This window comes from Apteryx rowi, unplaced genomic scaffold (assembly GCF_003343035.1).
Source record: "Apteryx rowi isolate R43461 unplaced genomic scaffold, aptRow1 scaffold_242, whole genome shotgun sequence".
NCBI classification, from domain to species: domain Eukaryota; kingdom Metazoa; phylum Chordata; class Aves; order Apterygiformes; family Apterygidae; genus Apteryx; species Apteryx rowi.
The window spans coordinates 1282143-1301216 of record NW_020448775.1 but is presented as its reverse complement, the minus strand read 5'-3'; the positions used below and the strand labels follow the sequence as shown (position 1 = coordinate 1301216).

At 37.1% G+C, this 19074-nt stretch overlaps 1 protein-coding gene across 1 annotated transcript in view; it reads left to right on the top strand.

Moving 5' to 3' along the window:
• The window catches only part of LOC112966437 (propionyl-CoA carboxylase alpha chain, mitochondrial-like), a 166344-nt gene that overhangs the window by 31294 nt on the left and 115976 nt on the right, over window positions 1-19074 (top strand). The window contains exon 7 of the mRNA XM_026066540.1: window positions 17781-17883. Coding sequence (XP_025922325.1) covers window positions 17781-17883 — 103 coding nt within the window. The remainder of the gene's footprint in view (window positions 1-17780; window positions 17884-19074) is intronic.

The window sequence follows — 19074 nt, the reverse complement described above, 5'->3', positions numbered from 1 at the left end:
GGAAGTTGCATGTTTGGATTGGGCCTCAGTTTACCAAAAAACAAAATGGTCTTAATTAGTTTACTGTGTTATTCAGGTCTTGTAAATAATTACTTATCAATGTTCATAAAGTATTTTGAGACCTAAAGTGGATGGTGTTTTTCCAAATGTAAAAGAATGCTTTCATAGCACATTAAGTATCTTTTGTAGTGAGAAGTTATAGTTAAAATACAAGCAACATTTTTGTTTTAATCTGAAACAGCTGATTTGACTTTTGGTCAAAAAGCATCAGAGAATTGATTCTTATCAAGTTTCTGAAATAGTTGGGCTGAATTTTTGTAGGTTTAAAAATTCTAAAAATCCAGTGTACTGGACGTAGCATGACTGGTGAACTGCCAAAATGGGAAGGGATCTATTTAGCTTTTTGTTTCATGAATTATTGTAGTACAATAATACATGACCTGTTGTGTCTTGGTTGGTGTGGTACAGATATTTCAGTGTAAAAGCTCAGCTACACTTAATGATGGTTCAGATACCTGCTTTGCCTCACCTACGCATGATTAGGGCAGCTAGTGAACTGTTCGGAGCGCACTGGACCCCAGTACCTTTCAGGCGTGCTTGCATTCACATAGACTACCCCTATCCCGCTGGAGTCTGGGAAGGAGCCAGCTCGTTGCCAGCCTAGGGTTTCCCCATATGGAAGAATGGTCAGCTGCCCAACAGGAGTGTTTTCTGGTTCTCTAGCACTGCTGGAGCAGCGCAAAATAAGGTTGCGTTACATTAATTTTACATTACATTATATTAATTTTAAAAAGGAGGAATATGATGTTGGGAGAATTTACTGGAGTCATCCAAACTGGCCACTTGGAAAAAGAGAGTGTTCTTATTTGCAGCACCGTCGTGGGCACCTCTGAATTGTATCAGTTATATTACGTAATTTCCCCCCCCCCCCCAGAACCATAGTAATAACGTGAGCAGTTATTGTAAGTACAGCTAAATATTTATACTTCACATTACCCTACAGATACCCTCTAGCTTGATATAAAGAATAAAACACTTTGTTTTCATTTGGTAGGGATGACTAAGTCCAGCCCACTTGTGGCTTTTGTTCATTCCCTCGCTTTGGAGTTATGCAGTCATCCTTAGCTCATGAAAATAACACTGTCTCATCCTTACTGTTCTGGTCCCCGGCCAACAAGTTAAGCATTCTTTTCATGTTTTACTATGATGCCTTTGAAAGCCCTTGATATATTTATGTAACCATTACAGCTTCAGACCATTATTCCGCTCTGTATTTTTATTTTCCCTGTAGACTAGCAAGGTGCTAAGAATCTGTTCTCCTTTTTTTGGTGATATCTTTGTTTGTAATGGGGTCTTCTGATTGTGACATCCTTCTCTTGTCTCTTTAGGTGTTATTTACATGTTCTTTTGAGCTTTCCTAATAATCCCTCCCTCCCCCCCCCAAAAAAAATTGTAATCTTCCCTAATCATCACTAAAACAGCTGCCCTATATAGTATTCTAGCTGTCTTTAAAATCTGGCATTATTTACCCTTCTACATTGTTCAGTTGGTTATTATAGAAAGAGGATTATATGTGCTAGGGACAAGCAATTAGATGCAAATATATGAAACAGGTGTTTTTAGCCACTGGAAATAAGTTTTTATACACAATATAAAAGTTGAAATGGAACATCTCAAGGCAGCACTTATGACAGTTACTACAAAAAGTATGTATCTTTTTTTTTTCTTTAATTGGATTAAATTAATGGAATCAGAATTGATAAAGTGATATAAGGTATTTATATACTAACTTGAAAGTAAAGCCATCATTCCATATGATTCATAAACATACATTCCAGAAACTGCATGGTCTGTTTTGGGAATTTTTCATAACCTATCATCCCTAAGTCATTTGAAGGGGAAAAAGGTGGTCTGGGCATGCAGGAATATACACTTGTTCATTCTGTAGAATTATGAAAAGTAAGCATTATGAGAAGTTTGAACCTCACTGAACATCCATCTTTCGAACTGCCCCCAAACAGCAGGCGTGCAGCTTGCTGTGGTGATGAGTAGTGTGAAAGCTCTTCACCAAACTAAATGGTCCTGGCTAAGTCCATGTGGTTATTGTATTTCATTTTCTATCATACTTGCCGGGAAAGTAGCAGCTGCTGCAGGAGCTTCATGGCTTCTGGAGCTACCGTTCGCTTAATTTGAAGCTTGAATTTGCACAGTATACAAATGTGAATGTTTTGTGTTGCACTGCCATATTCCTAGCCATTTTTGGTTCTGAATCTGGCCCTTTTCTCACCCATGCTTTCCATGACCTTTTTTCCTGAGCTCCTCTCTTCTTTTCCACAAGATTTCTCTCTTTCCTTTACTTTGATCCCTTTTGAGCCCAACAATTCTTGTCACGCAGGCCTACAACTCCTCAACTTTAATATTTTTCTGTGTGTAAAAATGTATATATAAAGCTGTAGAGCTAACAAGGTTTGTACTAATTGCCTCCTCCTCCTCAGTCACTTTAGAGGTATTTTCAACATATTTTTCTGCTCTCCATCTGTATATTTTATTTGGAGTTTTGAAGGACAGAAATGAAATTGTGTTGGATTGGAGTTTTTTTGGGAAGGGGAAAAGTTTTGTTGACTCTGGGGGGATTCTAAGCTCAGTAAATACATGTGAAACTGTATTCACATGAGAAGTTCAATTGATGTGTTTTTCCTAGGTTTATTAACATAAAAAAGATGAGCACGAGCATCAGGACCATACCTTTTTTAGCTCCTTGGGGCATTGGCTGCTTCCTGCTGTTTGTGTAGTATTTAGCTTATTTTAGGTGCTGTTGCCGTAGAAATATTATCGAAAAATAATATGGGAAGAAGGTCTCTCATACAGTGTTGTCTGCATACTTTCACATGTATGTGTCTTGATTGTCCATTCTTTAATGTGCTTGCTTCATTCATGGTTCACAAAGGCTGTAGTTAAATATAAGATATTGATTGAAGGGATAGATAATTCATTTATACCTTTGTTATTGAGTATTACAATTTTCAACCATTTCTTTTTCCTTTGATTCAACTGCAAAAGTGGGATGGGACACAGAATGGCCTCATTATTGTAGGAGTATTTCTCTGTTCCCTGCAATGATTCCAAAAGCTCTTGCACACTTCATCAGTATTATTGTAATTCTTTGGCTGCAGGATATTTGGCAGCTGTTGCACCCCACTGGCAAATCCTATTCAGACTTCACTTCCATTCACCATTGCCATTGGAGAATTGATTTCTCTCTCCTCTGCTCTAACCTTTCCCAATTCATTTTGGATTGTTCAATGTGAAACATTTTAATTTCATATCATACAGCCATTCAGCTCACAATCCTTTTTTAACCTGTCACCAGGGTAACAGCATAGCATGCTTTCTTTAGGCAATCAAGTTTTTATTTCACATGCTTAATGTTGCATTAAATGTTTGCATTTTGTTTAACCCTCTTAAATACTTTGAACTGTGGATATATTTTGCAGGGTAATGAAGTCTCTGATTTCAGTGACAAGTGTTCATAGAAATTGCCTTACTTAAAAAAAAAAAATAAAAAAAATCAGAAGATGAATACAGTAATGAGAAGATTATTAGTAAAATCCCAGATGGCTGAGCAAGGCAAGCATCTATAGAAAGGCAAAAATATTTTTCTTCTGGAAAAACCTTTCAGATGCTTGTATTATAATCCCTAGACCTACACTTTAGAATTACTTTTACCTGTAAGTGCTCTCGTTAATATTACATTTGTGTTAATACAATTAATGCAATAACATGACAGATTTGTATGTGGAACTGTAAGCTGAATAGCAAGTGATTTATATACATAAAAATTGGAATTTAATAGGATGATGCAATTAACTAAAGAAAACCAGAAATTTTAATTGTCTGTTTTCTTCTGTTCATGCAGACCATCATGGCAAACAGGCTGTATCCATGTGTTTGGGAATGAAAATAACAGTGAATTTAAAGTACCTTGCTGTAGGTGATTACAAAAATAAAATAAAACAGATGTTTTTCATATGTGAAAAGGCATTAGTGTTTTGTTTGCTTTTGTTTTTTTTAACTGTGACCTTACAAAGCAAGTTCTGCTTGTCTTGGTATATGAATAGAACCAGCTACGTTCCCTCCACCTGTTTGACTGGAATTTTAAAAAGTTTGTAATATTCTTAAAGTGTCCAGAATTCTATATCCTACATTGCTAATAACAATTAGAAGTATACTATTCTCAATGATGTAGGTATAAAAGTATAAAAAACAATTGTATTTAATTTTGACATAAATGAAACTGCTGTGAACTTACAGCTTAGCAAATAAGCCTGGACTCTGCCCATTTGTAATGAAATAAGCCCATTATAATGAAAACACTAATAATATCTATTTTAGCAGTTTGGGATACTAATTTTGTAAAACTCCTCTTTGCAAAAGAAATCAAACATATCTGGCATTGTTAGGAAAAAAACAAACACAAAATATTTGCCTTACTGTACTAGCTGGAGTGTTAGAGTTTGCATTTGATATAGCTCTCTGTTTTGAGAAGACAGCTGCTTATTATAGATCAGACCCATAGAGCTGGCTTTGTTAGAATTTTTCTTTCAACAGCATACAGCTAACTATACTAGGATATAAATGCAGTTTCTTCTATTAATTTCCAAGCTTTCTTTCCAGTTTCCTTTTTTTTCAAGTTGTACTATAAGCTACCAAATATTATTACTTGCCAAAAGAGGTTTGGCAGTGTTTTGTTGCTGAATTTTGCCAAAAGAGCCAAACATATGGTAACAGTTAATTTATTGGTTCTAACCTCAAGGGAACTCTTACAGAGAGCATATTACCTTTTTATCTAACATATTTTAAATAAAAGAGCTGTTGGCTTGAAATTTGATATGCCAGTATGGAAGCAGACCTTCAATGCAGTTATGCTCAATTCAGTCTTGTTTAAGGGTAAGATTAAAAGTGCAAATGTATAAGACTGAACTAAGGCTTCTTTCTTTTCACTTTTAGAGAGTCAGGTCACTTCTGCATAATTCTAATGTGTGCGTTTAAGTGAAAATGTTGAAGAAGCATTTTTCAGGAGAAAATGTGTCCCACCTTTCCCTCCTCTCCCTCCAGAAGTCTTAAGAGCTCTTTCTTCACTTTCTTGATAAGACAATTTCTGGTATGTGTGTTACCAAGACAGAATCCTGAAAAGAACATTCATCATTGCCTTATATTTATTTTCATAAGTAGAATCACATGTTCATTTGTTGCTCTGTGACTATGCGTATTTGTCTAATTCTAATGGAGGAAGTATTTGAGAGGCAACTTTAATTGTTTCTCTGTTCAGTATCTGGGACTTGGATCTCTTACCTGACCTTGCACAACTCAAAATCAGCAATCAGCTTACATGTATTTGAGGAAACCCTCTTTTTTGCACATTAGATGGTGTATATTTTGCTCTTCATACCCTGGTATAATGGCACCTTCAAAGCCTGTAGTCTGAAAAGACTGGACAGGAAAGAACAGTGTAGAACCTGGTTCCTTTGAAACCAGGGATGTTCATCCATTGACTTAGAAAGGAGATGATGATGGCAGGTCTTTTTTCTGTCTCTCTGTGGTGGTTAGTAAAATTGGTCTTGATCTAGGAGTGTACAGTGCAAAGATGCAAATAATTGCTGATAATGATTTGCTTCTTATGGCATCATTTATTTGCCTGTTGAATTCCAGATTTAAAGGCCCTCCAAATACCCTCGGATGCTTGCTAAAATTTTAGTTTGAAGGAGAGTGTGCTCTCTGAACCTGTAACTGGTATCCCTCCTAGGTTTTTAACTTCTGTCTTTACCATGGTCTTGTGGTATGTGTTTTTAAGGCTCCTCTGTCTGCCATGAATGGTGATCTGATCCATCTTGATGAAACAGTAGTGGTTTTCTCCAGGCCACCCATTTTTCTACCAGACACTGAAATTTACCTGCTATAAAGCAGGTCCTCTTTTGGCAGCACCCAGCCCTTACTGTTCCTAGGTGAGGGAGGTGGTGCGAACTGGTGGCCTTTTGCTGTCCACCATTTTCAAGAATTGGATTGTGGTGAGAAATTGTCATGTTTGCGGTGTGCCAAGCATAGAACACAACTCTTCAGGGACAGGGACAGCTCCTCTCAAACGGAAAAGGGCTGCAGTTATTTGCCTTTTAGAGAAATTACGTTGGATATAGACAAGAAGACTTTGGGAAGTCTCCTTGAGTTCTCTAGAGAGAACAAGCCTGTCATTGTGTATGGTTTCCATCAGCAGGAGTGGGAGAGCACAAAGTAGGTTGGAGTTGAAGGAGAAGCTGAGAATTGTTTCTGAATATCTCACTAAGATACCCTCTCTCATCTGCCAGACGCTGCTTCTGGATGTGCATTTTGAAAATACTTTGGTTCTCCTCTGGTTATTCATTTCTTTCTTTACTGATTACTTAGTAGTTTTTCATCTAAAAGTCCAGGAATTCCTATTCCAATGGGAATAGTTACAGATGCTGGATCAAAATCCGTTAGGTGTAGTGTATACCAAGTCATGTTTTGTGCAACTATTTTGTTTTATATTTCCTGTCCAAAATGTGTCTGTTTTTTCTGTGTCAGGAGGAACAGTTTGGTGTTCTTTTTGAGCATCCTCTTGACCGTAAACTTGTTTGTTCATGGTTGTTTTTGGAACAGGAACATTCAGAGAAAAATTTAGTTTTATATATCAGCTTACCAAGAAAGAGGGAACAATATTATCTCTTTAAACAATATGTGTAATCATTTTAATTGTATAATAATTGGGTGTGTAAGAAATCATGCTTAAAGAAAAATGTTGCATATAGCATAAAGAAATGTACATATATGGCACATATGCATGCATATATATATATTATATATAGCATGTAGAAAAATGTGTTTTACATTTAAGAAAATATTTCTTTGATTTGTGGATTACCAAACTGCTTTGAATAAATTTAGAGCTAAATTGTATTGGATAAAGGCAAGGAGGAAGAGGGAACTTCTGGCAAGTATTTAGTAGAAGTGTGACTAGATTCTTGCCCTATCCTTATACCCTCTTTGGTTATCTGCTGTTCATCACAAAATACTCGACTAGATGGACAAGTGTTCTATCCAGTAGGCCTTTTTTAAATGTTGCTATGCTATATCCATCATTATTCCCCCCAAATAAGTCAGAGAGAGAAATCTAAGCAAAAGATCAACTTCATCTTAATCATTATGTGCAGCAGTGTTACTGCCACTCTTTGGGTCTGTCCCTCCCACATAGACTGGTTTCCTACTTTGAGTTTAGCCTGCAGAAAAATTAGTGGGCAAAATATGTGAAATATGTGGAGTGAAAGCAGAGGTCTGGTTTCTTCTGAATACATGTGATTTTGTTAATAACAACTTGAGGCTGGGTTTCTGTGGCCCAGATTCATATTGACTAAGTAATATAATAGAGGTAAGTGTCTCCAAAAGGCAGTTCAGCCTATTTGAGGTCTGACTCACTGTGGAGAGATACCTTTCTCTTTCCATTGGTTATAAAGGGAGAATATGGTGAACCTTGGTGGCTAAGGCTCAATGGTGTGAACTCTGGCTGTAAGGTAAAGGTGCGGTAAAAGATTTGTTGAAGGTAATGTGAGTCATTGGAGCTCTTTTATGTGCCATAATAGACTAGGTATGGAGAATTAATACTTACTGAAGATGCATGTTTTATGTTATCTAATATCCTTTAATTTTTTTTCTTTTTTTTTCTTTGCCTCTGCTGCTCTTCTCTTTAATTTAACAGAATTAGTGTTATTAATTTGTTCCACAGGAAGCTCGTGTGGAAGAAACRGAGAACAAAGCTTTAAAATCTGTGAAACGTCACATTTTTTACATGTTAGGGAGGGAGAGTGACTACTATGCTGCCTGTCTGAAACTGGCTTGAGTTTTCCTAACCTGGTGCTCTGATCTGATTTGTCTGTGGTTTGGTACATGTGTCATTGATGTTTGCACTGCTGTCCACCCAGCACCGGTTCTTGTGTATGCAGTAAAGAAGCATCTTTATGAAAAACTAGCCTGTGTCTAGAAAATAATCTGTTGTTGCAAATTAATCACTTTTCAAGGCCAGCTTCTGTTTCCTATGCTATGGCATGTAGGATGGTTAGTGAGGGAAAATCTGACCATCCTTTTCTGGGGTTATACACCATCCTGAATGTGTATCCTATGTATTTACTGAATTAAGCCTTGTGTAGAGAAAAAATCATGGTAGAGCATATGTGATCAGTACAATTGTATTATGAAAGTGAACTCATTGGCATGAGATGGTTAAGCTCTTGTATGCACTCCTCTGGCTCAGCTGCAACCAAGTATACAGGAAGTGCTAATCTCTGTGTGATGGAGTGAGCTGGTACAATACTTTGAAACCCTGCTGAAGTCTGCTGCAAGTGTTATGCTTCCCAAGATGCATAAAAAATTAGTAGAATTCTGTTTTAAATAATAACCTTCAGAAATATTGCATTTGTGACAGGCTTCAGAGAGAATAAGTCACAAGTGTTGTGAAGTGTGGCAGAAAGACAACTATTCCATATTTCTGGCAGTATTAACTGGTCAGTCCAGGGTGGACTGATAGATCAAAAGTAGCTCTGTCAATCTTGCAGACTATCTAAGTCTTAGATGAGACACCTAAATAAAACTGTTAAACACAGGAAAGGTAGCATTTAATACATAGTTCTTAATAATAACCTCAAAACGAAGTGTGGAGGTGGTGTTCTGTAGAAAGTATTTTCAGCTTGGCTCCGAGACATATTTCTTTTCCTGTTAGCRTAATATAATTTATCATTTCTCATTAGAAGGCTGATGTTCTTACTCCCAGTGTTGTTGCCAAATTTCCTCAGAGACAGCCTTGTTGCGATGACTTCCCTTTCCCTTGACTGTAATATCTCTCACTCTTGATCTAGTTCTTGATTTATTAAGTCAAGCACTTGCTGACAGTCAGATGTTACTGCCTTTAAATGACTGATATGGCAGTCAGTCCATGGGTGCAAATGCATATCTCTGAATATGAAAAAGATAACTTCATGCATTTTTTCCAGATTAAGCTTGTAAATTATTGGTGGTTGCAGGTGGAGTAATATGTGCAAGATGATATTATTATATAACAGGATAGATAAAGCACTGGCACGTCAGGCCAAGATTTTTTTCAAAATGGAAGTTTTAAATTTGATTCCAGTTTATATATTTGGTCCTCCAAATTGGCAGTATGATTTTTTTCAAAAGTACTGCGTTGTCAAATGCTCTCATTGCTTTCAACTGAGAGAAGCTGGCAGGAGCTAAACACTGAGTAACTTCTTTTACTGGGGCAACTAAATAAAGATTTTTGAGTCTGAATTTAAGTATCAGTTTTTTGTTTATCCTTTACACTATGGCCTCATACCACATTTACTGAGCTAAGCTGAACACTGAGTTTATGGTTCTGAAGGAGTGTAATTGCAGAGATTAAGACCAAAACCCCTTATATGAATAAAAGATTCTTCATTCTTAAGTACAGCAGTAGTTAATCTAGCTATCTTTGGGGTGTGCACCAGGATGAGTGGATCTCTAGAGTGAAACAATTGGTGCTGAGGAGCTGATATTCTCACTAAGTATACTGGACTTTAGCTTAGTCCCATGCACCAAATGCCCGTTTGTGGCCGGAGCGTGTTAGGTGCAGTTCTGGAGTGTCTTCCGTCTTACTTGCATTCTGTGTCCTGAGTCTGTTCTGCAAAGCACAGTCGGTGGAGATGATCGATCGGGATGTTGCTTCAAAAGCTACTCCAGAACCGAACTGAAACACTAATGTTCTCACACCCATTGTGTACTGTCTTGATTACTTTGTTACTCTCCAGAGTTTCTAGTCTTAAAATAGGAGAATAACTGAAATTTCGAATTCAGAACAAAGGAACAACAGATTAAAGTTGTGAATGTGGTTTGAATTCAATGTTACAGCAGTTGGTGGCAATTAGTTTGAGACTAGTAAGCTAAAAATCAGACAGATTTCACTATTAGATGATTAGAACAAACTGAACAGGGAGTTTGCCTAGATGTTTAAAAAAAATTATCAAGTATGCAAAGTTGTCTTATGGGTCAATGTAAAATTGAACGACTCCTATGTTATCAAGTTTATTAATATGTACTCCATCATTTCATCACCATTTTCATATTAGTAGTTTAGAGATTGCTTTCTGTCTATTTTTAACATGCATAGGAAACCTGTAATAATCTAAACTTAATACAATGTGAAAAACAGAGAACATTATTGGTGGGCACAACCATTGTCTGAATAGAAGTGCAGGAGCTGGCTGCTCAACATTTTCATCCCAGCCTCATCGTATCATATATACGGGAGGGTGTAATTGCTCCTGAATGATGTTAAGAGAGCTGCAGCCCTCCCTACTGCTTCACTGTAATTTGTGTCTGAAGCTCTTTGAGCATTTAAAGAAAGTAGGATAATTATTCTGAGACTATTCCTAAATATCTGCATCATAAGCAAATTGATAAATTTCCTTGTTCAAGGAAACACAGCAAAATTTGTATAGGGTTTGTCCTCTCCCTTTTGTGGAGTGTTTGTTGTAATTCTTGTTATCATTATTGTTTTTTCAAACTCGCACAAAACCAAACCAATACTAAAAATAGAGGGTGCAACAGTAAGTGTTAGAGATAAGACACAGCTGTGAAATAAAGTACTTCAATTGAGGAGGAATAGCCTGAACCCTTTTTTTTGATGACCAACAGCTTTTTCTTTTTTCTGAAGCAATTATCAGCATAAGTCAATACTGTTGACTGATGTGATTAAAAACACCTGCATGCGGGTAGTTTTTACTTTGATGAACAGTTTTGCTGATTCAGGAAAGAGTCTGAAAGAACAGAACAGAAGCTGACTTGTAAATTGTATGGAAAATAAATGTCTTTTCTATGTACTTGTGAACTCATGATTTGAAGCTTCCTTGCTTCCCATCTCAGAAATGCTTGCAATGGGACAAAGAGCAACATCTCTTATCCAGCATTAATGCTTGCAGTATTTGTTTTTTCCAAGAGAAATCAAATGCTGAAGTAAGCCCTGACGTCATAGGAGGAAATGAGCTTCAGATATCATGTTTTACATTTATTTATTTGTAATTTCCAGAGTATGCTGTCATCTGCTTGAAGGACTGGGCAGTCCGACCCTCCCCTGGAATGGGGTGGTCTTGGGTTCTGCTTTCAGCTCCCAGAATTGCTTTGTGTTTTACCCAGTGAGTTAAATGCAGAGCGCATAAAAATTTCCTGGAGTAGAACCAAATACCAGAATTCTTCCTCCCATAGGATGCATCATCAGGCTACAAAGCTGTGTTCTCTGTGCCTCCATAAATCTCTCATTCCTTCCTACCATGAGCAGGCAGGATGGTGAGTCCCCTAATGCCTGCCTCTGGGCACAGGCCCTTTCTCCTGAGAGAGAGAAAAGAGAGGTAGGCTCAAACCCTCACAGGTTGAAGGGGACCGATAACCCAGATCTTTCATTTGCTGGGTGCATGTGCTATGGCCACCAATTCGTTATAATAGGATCGGCAATAGCAGCAACCCTACCTCTTCTTCCTGACAGCTTTAAAAATGAAGAGGGCCGTAAGAGATTTTTCAAGAGGCTCAAAATTGTTGATGTTTGTTTGCCTCTGTGCTCGGAGCACGCACCTCCTCCTTAAGGCTGTGGACACAACTTTGGCAAAGCAGCCCCTAATTCCTGGAGCCCCGCCAGGCTGAGCGGCAAGGTAGTTGCAGAGCAGTGAGGTTGGGGTGACCGTGCGTGGGAGCCGAGCCCTGCTTGCTCACAGAACTGAACTTGAGAGCGGAGGAGGGTGAGCCAGCATGAGCTCAGGTTGTCTGCAGGGTTTCTTGTTAGTTAAATGAAGGGAAGACGGGTTGGGCCACAGATTTAGATCTGGATAGCTAAATTCAGCCTAAATTTGCTTTAAGCACTTAAATATTTTATAGGATCTAGCTTTATCTATTTCATCATTTAGGCTTGATCTAGAGGTCATTAAAGGCACTGGAGGTTTTCATTGGCCGTTGGATCACAGGCCCTTATGTCAAAGCAAATTCCCCCAAAGGCTGCTATTAAAGGAAAATGAAGTATCCAGAAGTACAGTGTTTTGAATGAAAGCACAGTTCACTCCATAGCATCCTTTTTAAGCAGTGCTTTCTATTATACAGTTTACCTTCCATGTTATTTAATTTTTTCCAGTGGTCACTATTCAGATTTAGTATATGGCTATAAATATGCATATTTGTTATTGGTCTAAATTCAATATGCAAGCAAGTTTAATATAAAAACCATTTTGACAGAACCACCGAGTAATTCTTTCAGCCTTTGTCTGATCTGCTGGCACACAGGCTAGTAGGGATTTTTATTTTTGTGTGACCTATGTAGAACTATAATTTACTATAATGATGGTATATTTTCATACTCTTGGTGAAAGGAATATATATATACATATGCATACATAAAGCGTATGAAGGAAGGAAGGAAAAGTGCATGTGTGATATGTATAGATGAAGCAATCTGAATATATGTAGAAAATGTGTGTGAATGCCTGTAGAAAATATTTCAAATTGCTGAATAAAATATTCCCAGATTCTTAGGTTCCTTTCACATAATTTTTAGTTCTTAAAATAATCCTGTGAAAGTGCTGCTTTTATCTTTTCTGTGCAGCGATGAACTTTTATGTTGGAAAGTGTTGAAAGTACTTACTCAGATAGTAAGCTTAGATTTGTGTTTTGTTTGGCGGTACACTTCTGTTTAGAATTCTTTTAATCTATCCGTCCCCTGCTTTTATATTCATCTGATAGCTGAAGGTTCTCTGAAGGATATTTCTTTATATATGAACTTATTAAACCAATAATGCTCAAAAGGGTGAGACTGGCTTCCCTTTTGCCTTTTTTTTTTACATCGTAAGATAGACTCTTGTTTGAGTTGTTAAATTTCTACTTGCCTTTCTTGAGTTTTTATGGGAGGGGGGAGTGGGGAGAAAATAAGAAACAATTTATATGGTAGATCTAAAGTTTCATTAAAATTGCTTATGCCCTGTCCCAGGCATTTTAAGTGGGCCATCTGTCTAAACATCTCTCCATTTTTTTCTGATCATTTCCTCGACTTATTCATGAGCCATGGGAGGGCTCCTTTGTAGTCTCCATGTAGCTGGTTCAGTCTACCCCCACTGAATACATCTATGTGCTTGCATAACATATCTTTTCACAGTGCTGGAAATTCTCTGAACTTGGTTCAGATGAATGGCCCACTTTCTGAAGGTCTTTTTTCTTCCCCTGCAAAGATTTGTATGCAGAAACTGACCTTGGTGGCTACAGAATCCAGCACATTATTCTTGATCATTTTACAGGCCACCTGCTGTGAAAGTTATGATGAAGGATTTCTTAATGATTCTTTGACCATTAACATTGTTTTAAGTCAATATTTCACTTTTATTTAACTGCTGAATAGGTAATTGCACAATTGAGAAACAGCTTTACGGAGTGTCTTAGAATGTGGTTTTCGAATGCTTATAATCCTTCATAATTGGAGAAAGTTATGGTAGTTTGGGATTTCTCTGTATTTACCTAAAGTATTATGCAGCAAAAGTATCAGAAGTAAAAGAATTTGCAAGTTTTTTCCCCCAGCGTTAAAACTCTCATTTTGAATTGGAAGTAAAGAAATCTATACTCAATTTCATGACCCTTTAGGAGCTGGTGACATTTATCATAGCTCATTACATCATCAACAGTAATCAGGAGAGTGGAGTTTATTTGCCACAAACTGCAGAAAATTGTAGTTTTATTGAGTTCCTTCTATCTGATTGGTTGGTRACAATCAAAATGGATAGGCTGGGACAGAGCTATTACTTGACTTGCTTTTGTGAATGTCTGTTTTCTTTCGTTATTTGTTTTTGACTGGAATAGATAATAGTTAAACTAGTGTCTGTTTTCCATGAGCACAGTAAGTGTGTGTCGATCTAAAAATTTTAACAGTTGTCTGCTTCCCTCACTGAAAACTTGCAAAGAAAGCAAGAGCTATAATTGCTGCATTATTATAAAGTATCTCTCTCTGTCATGACAGCTGGGGGTAAAAGGGACATAAGACACTGTGCTATGTATGAAATAAATTGTGAGACTGTAATAAATTGACATCATCTATAGTTAATGAATAGTGACAGAGATTTAAAAAAAATTGAGACACTCCTCTTTTGCTTGTCATACCATTTAAATATTTTTATAGCTCAAATACTTTATAGTAGTGTCTTTATGACTTAAAGCCAGGCCATCACCATACTCTTATTGCCCCTATTGCTCATGAAACTCCCCTGTAAAAGGCAGTTCAGAACTGTCTGTTTCTGTATTGAAGGAGTTCAGGATGCCCTTCTCCACCCTCTGTCCTGTCGGCGGAGCCTTTTGCCTTCCCTTTGCTCTTTCCGTGTGTGTGATACTCCTGGCGAGGGAAAACAGCGCATAGCTCTATGTGGCCCTTCTTCGTGTTCACCCAGTACGCGTCTTGCTGCTAAAATTTTCTTTCTTCCTGCAGTCAGTGATCTCCATGCATAAAGAAAGTAATTTCTGTGATGAGACTTCGTTTGCCAAAACGAAGAGAAGAAAGGGTGTGTGTGTGTGTGTGTGTGTGTGTGTAACCCTACAAAAGAAATACTGTGTAGATTTTGAATCTGAGGTAGGAGGGAAAGCTGAGGAACTCTTCTGCCTGAAATGCCAACCTTAAATGTTTGCATCTTTTAAGATGGTAAAAATTGCATTATTTTTTCTTTTAATATTTTTTGTCTAAATAAAAATGTCATATTTCAGCCCAGTAGGTAGAATTTTGAAAGTTATAAATTTCTGGAAATATTCAGAAATTCGAGTGTTTTCCATCAACTAGTGGAAAATATATTCAGAAGTCCAGATGTCTCCTCTTTGGAGGAGTTAGAAGAGTTTTCAGCTAAGGAAGTAACTTTGCCCAAGAACAAAGAGATTATTTCCCATTTTCCCATGCACTAGAAACCTTTCCACTTCTAAAGCAGTTCATAGACTTGATAAACTTCCTTTCCAGATCCAAGAAGTTTTCCCCAGATTGTACTTTGTGATCTTTACCAGTATGAAGAAACTTTTTATCCCATTAGAATGGAGTCTAGTGCTACAGAATCATTTGCTTGAAAGAAAGTTGATTTTAGTGAAAACAACAAAAAGTAGGATTCTCATGAGCTAACTTATGTATCCATCTTAGTCAATGTAACTGTAGGTTACAATTACAAAGTCACAGACAGTTGATTAGCAAAGCTGAAAAATGCCCCTGTGCAAAAGAATACAGCAATTCCAGGAGAGAAGTACAACTTGCAGCATTCTTTGGTATTAAATTCAGCTCTGGACCTTGCCCTCCTGACCACCAGTGTTGCAGAAAGAGGAATTATATGACTCTGTGGTACTTTGAAACGCAGGCAAAGCAGTGATCATAGTCATGCCTTTCAAGAGGCATGCATCCTGTTTGGAGATACACTTGACAAGGCTCAGCAAGACAGGACCGAACAAAAATAATCCCTGCTGGAGAACAAGACTGTCTTTCCTTTGATGGCCAGCAGCCAGATTCATGAGGTCACTTCCAGTCAAATGCAATATGAAGCAGGGCCATGCCAGCAGGATTATAAGGAATCTCTTGCCACCAGTGAAGCGGATCTACTAAGCTGTGTCCGAGTTGAGGTTTTACCTCTTATACAAGAAATACGAAGCTGCTGTAAACTGCTAAATCCTGTTGGTTATTGCTATGGAATATGATGTAGAATTTAGCCAGACTCGGCCAAAAAACCACTACATTCATTCTTATTCTGATACCAGGAAGTGCAGTGAAAACATCTCTCGGCTAGCTGCCTACTACCTATCCGGGAAATTCCTCAGTTCCTCTTCTTCAGGAACTCCAGTGTCTGTAGCATTTCCTATCAGCCAGGGTAAATGTTTTGGTGACATAAAGGAACCTCAAGATGAGGTGCTGAGAAATGTCATTGCAACCAGTGAGCCATAAATACTTCCTCGGATTTGTTGTTTTGACAGTTGTCTCTGTATGTTAATGCCAAAGGTAACTCTTTGCATTGCTAGTTTGGGAACAGGTTATTTTCAGTATTGGTGTTGTGTATGAAATTTGTGGGTAGTGATAATAGCTGAGGTAAGATACTCAGAATTTTGATGTAGACTCTACTTGGTATGGATCTAGAAGCGACTAATGATAAATATATATCTACTTGTCTAGCTAATATATTTAGTATTTCCTTTTTCCCCTTGAGGCAAACTGCAAAGCAAAATTTTTAGAAACTGCTTGCTTGGTATTAGGTACCTTGTACCTAAATCAAGTAACTTAGGTAACTTGTGCCTAAATTTTAGGTGTCTAAAAACCCAACATTCTTAAAGTAATTGCCTAAATTCTTTGCTAGTCAGCATATTATGTTTGTCTTCAACAGACAGTTTCTCCTACTGTGGCCTTTGGAGGCCTCAACGGCACTTCTCCCTGTTGATTTGACAGAGAACTGAGCACTTTTGGGGAGGTCTGGTTCACTGGGCATTTGAATTCTTAGCAGGCTGCATGCAGCAAAATTCAGAAACATGTATTTCTCCAGTGTAATGTTGAGAAATAGAATCTGGTTCAAGTTTTAAGATTCTGAAGTCTCCCCTAAAATAATGCAGTGAGCAGTACAGTCTACTGATGGTGAATAGATGAGCATTATAGCAGAAATTATTTTTAAGAGGAGATCTAAATGTGATGAATTTATTATCCCTGTAGACTTCTTACAGAGAATTCTAAACATTAAGAGTCAATGTGGAGGAAAAGCTATACCAAAATAACATACCTTTGTCTTAATGGAGTTTAAACTCCACCTGCCCTGTTTGTTTATTCGTACCTTTTTCTCTTCAGGCCACAGTGGTGCTTGCCATTGTTCATATGTGGTGTTGGAGGCTACTACTCATCAGAAAAGCTTACAGTGTACCTTATGATGTTAGTTGTTACAACAAACTTGGAGAGTTGAGAAATTAGGATGAGGATAGTGAAATCAAAGTTACAAATGAATACATTTTAAATAAAATGGCTGAAAATGTTTTGTTTTGCTCTGAATTTGCAAGTTTCAGGTCTGATTTCCATGCTGTCAGATTTGCTTCTTTAAGCTGAAGTTGAAAAGAAGCAAGTTTCTTGTATTAACTGATAGCTAGTGCATTCACAGACTGTTGCAGGAACAGGTATAATCCTGCATATGGGTTGTGATTTATCATTACTTATAGTTTATTTGAAGGTCTCTGTGGATGAAATAATGTAAAATGTGTATTATAAAATTATGTATACTATTTGTTTGGCATTTTTTTTGTCTAATTGGACTATAATTAAGGCTTACTGAGAATGAGATGAAAGGGATAGTGTTTTCTCCTTAGCAAGAATGCTGCAGCTATCACTGTTGCCGTTCTTCTGCCAAACCTCTTTCTCATCTGCTTTTCATTCTGTTTGAACTAATTCTGCAGCCAATGTTGATTGTACTCAAGAGCCTGTTATAACTTTATTGGTGTACCCAGTGTGTGAAGGCAAATCTAGAAAGAACTTGCTGTGCATTTTCTCCTAATATACCGTTTGACAGAAAAATGTATCTAGTATTTTTTTTCAAGTATGCTCTCCAACTGTGTCCATAGCTAATGGTATTTTTTTTATCCTTCATGACCATCCTGTGAGGAAAGTGCTTCCGGTTAAAATGGGTGAAGCATGAAATCTCTGTTAAAAATTCTTCTTCTGCCTGTTTCTTTTTTAGAATTCCTGTTGCTAAATCGCAGAGAAGTAGCTGGGAGCTCTCTGTGCATCTAGAAGATGGAGTTTACCCCGTTGCGGTTTCAAAGAATGGCTCGTCATTTTCTGTAAGTTCTGCTCATTTTCTAGGAAATTTTATGGATTGAGACAATGTATATTATTCCTGACTTCTTCTACAGTTCTCCATCTGTTCAATGACTTAAGTTAGATGTTTATTTCATCTGTAGTAGGCATGACTGTGAATTACAGTACTAGACTCCTTATGTTATTTAAATAGTGCTAGTGTACAAAGATATTACTCAGCTCATGTTTTTGGAACATTTTTGTATCTACTTGTTTCTTAGATTAGTTTTCTAATTAACAACCATGTTTAACATTGTGTTTAGAAATAAGGTCTTATGTGTCCATTGTAGATATTTGAGAGCAAGAAAATACTTGCCATGCCAAAAAAATTACGTTTGCTTAAGTTAGTGATTAAAAAAAAATTCAGACTGAGCAAGATAAATCTGGAATGGAATTATTCAGCAGCTCAATGGTAAAATTGTATGCACATGTAGTAATATACCAGTATTTCGTGATGTGCCTTCACTTTAGATGCATGTGTATAAGTTACTGGTTTTTTTACAAATCTTCTAAGATAATTACTTAATCACTTAATATTGTCAGCATTAAAGGCAGAAAGATGGTATTGAGAAGGTAAGTTTATAAAGAGAAATACTTTGTAAATCGGTTAATGCTAATTCCACAGCCAAGCTGAGACTTTTAAAAATGGGCAGTTGATTTGCATAGTATCTGTTGACCCTTAGGCAGAAGTTATCAAAATGGTCTAAAGGAGTCGCTTTTTCTTAGAATCATGGAAATGCATGACTGTGAGGAACCTCAGAAGTTATCTAGTCTACCTCTGGCAGCTGTTGGCTCTTCTTGTCAGCCTTCACTGAAGAAGTTTCTGCAACATGTGCTTCATAATATTTTTGTATGTCATGTTGTTTACACATATTTCACATTCAGAATCATGAAGGTCCTATGAAAGATGACATTTAGACAAAAGTACAATGAAGACGGTATTGTCTTGGTGATTCACTTCTACTTTACTCAAAATTTTTTTCAAAAGACATGATTTTCAGTTGAAATTCGTCATGTTTTTAGGTCATGGTTTTAGGTTTCGTCATGTTTAGCTATTTTCACTTACATGAATTGATATAATGAATATTTAGATTTTTTTTCTCTTTGGCCTTACTGGAGCAAGAAGACAGCTAGCAGATGTCCTTTTTTATACTATCTCTACCTCTGTCACACTG